Consider the following 7,640-nt stretch of genomic DNA (forward strand, 5'->3'; position numbering starts at 1 on the left):
ACGGTCATGGAAAATCAATAGACAAAAATATATGTTCAATTTTATTAGTAATCAAAGAAATCCCTATTAACGTGAGTTGAGATACTAGTGCTAAACACGGGCAAGCACGATGCGGCCGTAAGTGTGCTCTGTTACTGTTAAACATCTAACGATCTGGTTGATGGGCTTCTAAAGCATCGTACACCACTCTCCATGAGCTACACCGGAGAATCAACCTCACAATATTGTATATTATAAGCAAACTTGGTTTACATTCATGTTTCTAAGTTGAGTGTCATTCAGTTACAGCAATAGTCTGTATAAAGACTACGTGGGAAAGGTGCTAAATATTAAGTATATATAAAGTTAGTTTACTAAAGCTTGAAACTATGCATAGACATAAAAAGTTATTACATGGGGGCACGGAGTAACCCACTTGATTCCTTTTTTCTTTCCCAAGTATTAAATGTTATACTGGGTAACTTTTAAAACACAGGGAATGAATCAACACTGACAAGAGTGGAAGATGGTTTTTAAAATCTGAGTGGTTACGGAGCCACTCACATCTCCCCTTTCCCTTTGTGAAGAAAGCTGAGGAGATCCTCGGGGTTTCATTAACAAGTTTCAGGGCCAGGAGTATTCGTGGTCAGGGTTTTGGGACACAGCTGCCCTGATAAGCATATTTTTGGACCCATTTTTTCCTCTTGAGCTGTAATATTCCCAGTGGACCAATAGCAGTCACTGGCTGGTCTCCAGTAGGTTCCACCATTCTCTGAATTTACTGTGAAATAACGAGCATAGCCCTCCAAGGATCTTGTTTTTAGTAAATTGTGGACAACCAGGTCTAGGTGAGCATTTACCTCTCCATCATACGAATTGCTGCTATGTGTTTGCCTTTAATTTCCCCAATGGTTTAACACGGTTTAAAAAAATAATAAAACAGCTTGTGGAAAGGTCTGGCATAAAGCTTGGTAACATTTCAAGAATGAGAACTGAAAAATGCATAAGGATATAATGTGGGTTTCATCAGTAAAAATCTGGCTGAGAACTTAATTTTCATCATTTTCCATCTGTCCATTGTGGCCTGGTTGTGGTGGAATGTACCGAGGCGCCCTGGTGAATTTCCTGTCTACCAGCCAGTGGGCTGCAGCTTCCATCATTTTTATTGTCCTTCGTTCACATACCAAATAAGTCAAAACTGCAGCGGTCTTTAAACCATTCTGAAAGTGCACCTGTGGTCACACATACTGCATACGTTCATGTGCCTTGATTCTAGGCTTCCTGAAGACAGATGATGTCTTACATTCTTTCAGGTCCTTTTGGAATATCAAACTTGGGCTTACCCAGTGTGCCTCTTGGGAAATGTTTGTGGGAGGAATGAATTGATGTCTTTGTCCTGTAGGAGAACAGCATAGAACAATTACACTGTCACTGTTTGAAGAGAACCATGTTCCTCTGGGGAAGTTTCCTTAAGCCTCGTTTTCAACTGTAGAATGGTCTAGTATCTTACAAAGTTGTTCAGAATTGTAAAATTTATGAATCGGTTATTACTATTGGCAGGTGAATGCTTATACAAGTAGACATTTTTCTAGTTTGGTGTCGCACCTAAATTTCTTGGCTCAATTCTAATTTGGGTTGTTTAATTCTGGAGGACTTGTTTGGATGAAGGTACTTGGAGCCGTCGTATTCTCAGAAAGGGATGATACCTCTAGACCAGTGCTGTCTAGTAGAAATCCTAGGGGAGCCACAGAGATAATTCTAAATTTTCTAGTAACCACATCAAAAATGTAAAACAAGTGAAAATTTTAATCTAGATCCAAATGTATCTAAAATATTTACCACATAATCAATATAAAGTTTTAAGGAGCTGTGCTGCATATATTAACAAGATTTGGAATTCTTAATGTAACTTGTACTGATGGCACATCTTGACTTGGAGCATCATGTCTCGGGCTCCACGGCTTTCTGTGACTCATGGCTCCACACTGGACAGTGCAGCTCCGTACGATGCAGAGAAGCTATCCACATACCGCATTTAGGGACACATGAGTTAAGATTAACCGATATGGATATACATGCATAATCTAACTTCGAGTTTGAGATCCCTTTTGGGATACACTATCTCTAACATTCATAAAATGTTATACTACCATTTAACTTAATTGTTAACAAGTCGTATGTTACCCAGTAGTTTTCTGCTGCAAGAAAAAGCAAACACGGGTTGACCCTAAACATTTTCTCCTGTGATTTCTTCCTATGAATTCTCGAATGACTTCTCATAACTCAGCTCTTTTTATTCAACGCAGGCTCGTTTTCAAATATGCTGCCTGATAGAAGTTGAGCACTCGCATTTGACAATGTACAAACGTGTCCAGAATGGTAGAAATTAGGTCAGCTCAATGCAGTTATTCAATAGGCAACACATATACTCTTGGTGATATTCAAACTGTGAGAACTTGAGTCTAGTATAAGGAGAGCAGTCTAGGACAGGGGCAATCCTCCTTTCCTCCCACCACCCTCTCCTATTCAATCAGGCTGGTTCCTCAAGTGCATCCCCCCGATGTAAGGTGGTACTTGAAAGATAGAAGTGAATGTGGTCATGAACAGAAAGATTGTTTCATCATGAACTCTAAATAGTAGTCACCAAATCAAGAAAATCATCCTGAACTATATGAGATGTAGCACAATCCTGCTCAGGCAGCTCTCAGGAAATTATGAGCTTCAGGAAGATGACTTGACCTTGGTTTGTTCATGACTGCTTCATAATGTTTTAGGTAAATCAGATACCTTTCCCAACCTAACCGATATGTCTCTCTTGTGTACCCTACAGAGCTATGGAGCAGGGCAATTATTCCGTGTATGCCGACTTCATCCTCTTGGGTTTGTTCAGCAATGCCCGTTTCCCCTGGCTTCTCTTTGCCCTCGTTCTCCTGGTGTTTGTGACCTCTGTAGCCAGCAACATGGCCATGATCATTCTCATCCACACAGACTCCCGCCTCCACACCCCCATGTACTTCCTGCTCAGCCACCTCTCCCTCATGGACATCCTGTACATTTCCACCATTGTGCCCAAAATGCTGGTGGACCAGGTGATGAGCCAGAGAGCCATTTCCTTTGCAGGATGCACTGCCCAACACTTCCTCTACCTGACCTTAGCAGGGGCTGAGTTCTTCCTCCTAGGACTCATGTCCTGTGATCGCTACATAGCTGTCTGCAACCCTCTCCGCTACCCTGTCCTCATGAGCCGTAGGGTCTGCTGGTTGGTTGTGGCGGCAGCCTGGCTGGGAGGGTCTGTGGATGGTTTCTTGCTCACCCCCGTCACCATGCAGTTCCCCTTCTGTGCCTCTCGGGAGATCAACCACTTCTTCTGTGAGGTCCCTGCCCTTCTGAAGCTCTCCTGCACGGACACGTCGGCCTACGAGACAGCCATGTATGTCTGCTGCATTATGATGCTCCTCATCCCTTTCTCTGTCATCTCAGCCTCGTACACAAGAATTCTCATGACTGTTTATAGGATGAGTGAGGCAGAGGGGAGGCGAAAGGCTGTGGCCACCTGCTCCTCACACATGGTGGTTGTGGGCCTCTTCTATGGGGCTGCCATGTACACATACGTGCTGCCTCACTCTTACCACACCCCTGAGCAGGACAAAGCTGTGTCTGCCTTCTACACCATCCTCACTCCCATGCTCAACCCACTCATTTATAGCCTTAGGAACAAGGATGTCACAGGGGCCCTACAGACGGTGGTGGGGAGGTGTGTGTCCTCAGGAAAGGTAACCACTTTCTAAAGAAACTGCATATGCTGCTAGAGATTTGAAATGAAGGATACAAGACTGTTGTTGCCCTTGAACTTAAATATTCTCTGTCTGGAAACAAGTCGCCCCCATGCCAGCAACTGTGGGGCATTTATGAGGTTTGGAAAGCTGCCTGGGATTTTAAGGATTTCATTTTTGAAAGGAATGAAGGTTCTGAACAATGAACAGTCTGGGATGGTGTAGGCATAAAGTTGGGGTTTAGTAGTTACCCATCAGCTTTTAACAAGGTTGTGCCTTCCACTAAAAATCAGAGTAGCCTGTTTCTGGCTCCGCTCAGTCACGACAAAAACGGTCGTCTTCAGCTGCTTCCCTGACTTCTCCCGACTTCTTCCCTTTAGACACTGTCCACTGACCATTATAAAGAATCAACTCATCAAACACCATATTTCAAACATAGCAGTCACCATCTTATCCTCAGAGGCTGTGTTCTAAGACTCCCGGGGGAAGGCCGAAACCGTAGTATAGAACCTGATGTCGGTCAAAACACATACTTGCTCATCTACCATAAATGTAATGCGTTTTTTTCTTACCCTAAACACATCACACACCGTGGCTATAAGTTTTGCAGTTTAAGGTGTGACAGCAAAATTACCACAAATGTTTTTTCCTTCTACACAATTTCAAAGATTAGAAGATGATTCTTACTGTAGATCTCAGCAACCTCAGCATATAACTATTTCTTGACAGAGCCTCCAGTTAACTTATTGGAATGTGTCTGATAAGGGTTGGCTGTGTCCCCACCCAAATATCATCTTGAATTCTAGCTCCTATAATCCCCATATAGTGCGAGGGGCCTCGTGGGAGGTAATTGAATCCTGGGGTTGGGGGGAGGGGGTTTTCCCATGCTGTTCTCATGATGAATAAGTCTCGTAAGATCTGATGGTTTTATTAAGGGCTGTTCCCCTGCACATGCCTCTTGCCTGCCGCCATGTAAGACATGCCTTTGCTTCTCCTTCACTTTCCAGCATGGTTGTGAGGCCTCCACAGCCATGTAGAACTGAGCCCATTTAACCTTTTTCTTTATAAATTACCCAGTCTTGGGTATTTTATAGCAGTGTGAAAATGGATTGTCTGTTTTTCAGACATGAGCAGAGGGCCAATATCTTTAGAAATTTAGAAAGAACACTTAAAAATTCTTATAGTAACTAGCAGGGTTTTTCCAAATAGATTCACCCTAAATGTCAAGCGGCACTTTCAGAATGGAGTGAGAGTGAGCAGGCAGAATTATTTGCAAATAAAACACTGAGAATCTAAACTCCAACCTTTGGGAGTTGCTCTCGGCTTGTAGCAACAAAGTCTATACCTACTGATATAAAAAGATTACTTCTTGAAAAGTTGAAGGAAGAGAAGCGAAAAATGAAAAAAACAAAGGAAGATTGAGATGCCACAAAATACCTTTTATAGAAATAACGTAGACTATTTTCACAAGATAACTAAATTCAACACTAGACAAAACATTGTGACATGTGAGTTAGAAACTAATACCAATCAATACCTTGTTCACAGGTCTTATTTTTCCTTAGGTTGGGCTTGTATTAACTTTCCTAATTGATACAGCAGCACTTCTCAAACACTTTCATGACAACTGTAAAAAGTTTTATGGCACATTGAGGAAAACTGGCTGACAGCAAAATCAACTCCCCTGTGGCTATGGCCAAATTGGGCACTGAGACCAATCCAGGGTTGCAGAAGATCAATATTGATCATAACCCATTTGTGGCTCTGTAGAAAGACACATCACACCAGAGGGAAGAGTCTATCCAATCCAATAGCTACTTGGAGAACTTTATGGATGACATACAAATTTTTAGGAAGAATTATTGAATCACATTCTAAAGGCTGAAGAGGTATAGGGTTTTCTGTTTATCTGTAACATTAGGAGGACATAAGGTATGTGTCTAATGGATTTGTGATGACTAGAAATGATCATGTGCCCATTAGCTGACTTAAATCATGAAAAGTATTCCATGTTATTACTGTTATGGAAGTTGTTCTGCTCCCCAAACAAGACCACTTTTCCCCATTAGAGAAACAAATGTTAGGAAGTTCAATTTTCCTAATCTTTAAATATCTTGATATACTCTTGTGAAAAATTTTAGAAAACGTATAACTTGTTTTACCCTCACTTCTCTACCCATTGCATCCTTTTCCTCATTCTTCTAGTTTCTCATGTCTCCTTTATTCCTACTGAATTCAATGTTCTTCTGTACTATGCATAAGACAAATTAATTCTGAAGAACACTTAACCTGTGTGACAAATGCCACTTTTGTGAAAATAGAAGGTAGGAGAAAGTAGAAGGAAAATAACTCTTGGGACCCAAACTCAGCCAAAGGAAAAAGTCAAGCTTGGGAACTGTCATGCAAAAAACTATTTCATATTGTTCCTGACTGGATAGCTACAGACTCCATACTGTTCCCGAATGGATAGCTACACAGGTAGAAGGCTACATCCCTCCCCAAGGAACCTCCCTCACAATTTGCTCCCAAGGAAATTCCTTGCCGGCCCAAAGATCTTTACCCTTAAAACCATTCTGTTGAATGTTGTGCTGACAATGTAAATGAACGGCTTATCTTCAGAGGCAGTGGACAGACAGGCCTGGGGGTCATCCCTCCACTTCCCTGAAAGAAATGCGTATTTGACTCTTTCCTCTGTGTGCCTTTATATACAAATCCAGATTGAGCAGGAGATGAATGCCCAGCTTGACTGTTCCTCTAAACCCTCTCCTTTCACATCTAAAGTGCGAATTCAGTGAACACTGATCAACGCCTTGAAAGAAGGCAACCGCTTACTCCATTTACCCACACTTCCCCCTCTTTTTTTCTCAAATGTCCACTGTTTCACTTTTTAAATATTGGAGTCTCCCAACCCTCTTTGGAAGAAGCACAAATCTCAGCTACTCCTGTCATTTTGTTCCTTTTTCCCAGGTGCATCCTCAACCTTGGCACCAGAAACCTCTACACTGAGACTTGGCTCCAAGGCTCTTTGGTTCACACTTATATTTACAACTTTAAATATTTCTCCCCAAACAAAATAGGCCAGTGACGGAGAGTTTTGTCATAGCTTGTATTTCTAAAGATTTAAAATCTAATTTTCAATTTAGAGCAAGGCTCTTATCCCCATATCACTTCTCCATCTCTGGAGAGATGCCAAGATTCAGTAAGACATTTTCATGATGAAATAGCAAGAAACAATTCCAGTCCTTCACTTGGGAAAACAATGCACCCTCTGCAAGAAAGGATGGGGCTGCTTCTAAAATTCATGGTAAGCCCAGTCAACCTGGATTAATTGCTAACCCAGGAATTCTTCCTGGGGGATGTGGGAATCTATTGGTGAAAAGACTTTCTGACCTAGCCTCACCCCCACACACATGTATTTAAGTCTGACTTTCCACTGCTGCTTTAGAAAGACGTGGACCCAGATTCTGAGGTAGGATCTTAGATTTCATGAAAACCAGAACATTACCCAGATATTGGGATGTTTTCTTTAGGTATTACTCTGTAACTGTTAGAAGGCCACCTTACTGTGAGCTTATCTGCTGATAACTGAGGGCAGTGGTCCTTCTCAGGATTAAGAAGCATAAATGCATATATTCACTAATCGGCAAGCAGATGACTGAAAAGGAGCATTTAGCATGAAACGTGGGAAGCTAAGGGAAATCTAATAGTTTAGAATAATATGAAGAGATTTACTGGAGGAAAATGGCGTGTGAGAGCTGACAGCTGGAAGAAAGTTTCAGACTTTAACTGGTAGCAAGGGTGCATATTACTGGATAAGCATAGATTGCCCTCTGAATATTTTGTTAAAATTTTAATTTACATTTTAAGTTAAATGACAATTGCTGCCTT

At 41.7% G+C, this 7,640-nt stretch overlaps 1 protein-coding gene across 1 annotated transcript; it reads left to right on the forward strand.

The window, feature by feature from the left end:
• The first annotated feature begins 318 nt into the window (after nt 1–318).
• On the forward strand, nt 319–5,164 carry LOC102122043 (olfactory receptor 2T27). The gene has a single exon (XM_074025803.1). It carries the CDS (start codon nt 2,814–2,816, stop codon nt 3,765–3,767), a length of 954 nt encoding a protein of 317 aa, XP_073881904.1. The 5' UTR covers nt 319–2,813; the 3' UTR covers nt 3,768–5,164.
• The last annotated feature ends 2,476 nt before the right edge of the window (nt 5,165–7,640 follow it).

Source organism: Macaca fascicularis, chromosome 1, assembly GCF_037993035.2.
Source record: "Macaca fascicularis isolate 582-1 chromosome 1, T2T-MFA8v1.1".
Lineage (NCBI taxonomy): Eukaryota > Metazoa > Chordata > Mammalia > Primates > Cercopithecidae > Macaca > Macaca fascicularis.

Excerpts from the sequence above, each read along its gene's own strand:
- LOC102122043 (XM_074025803.1), top strand. The coding sequence starts at position 2,814 with ATGGAGCAGGGCAATTATTCCGTGTATGCCGACTTCATCCTCTTGGGT.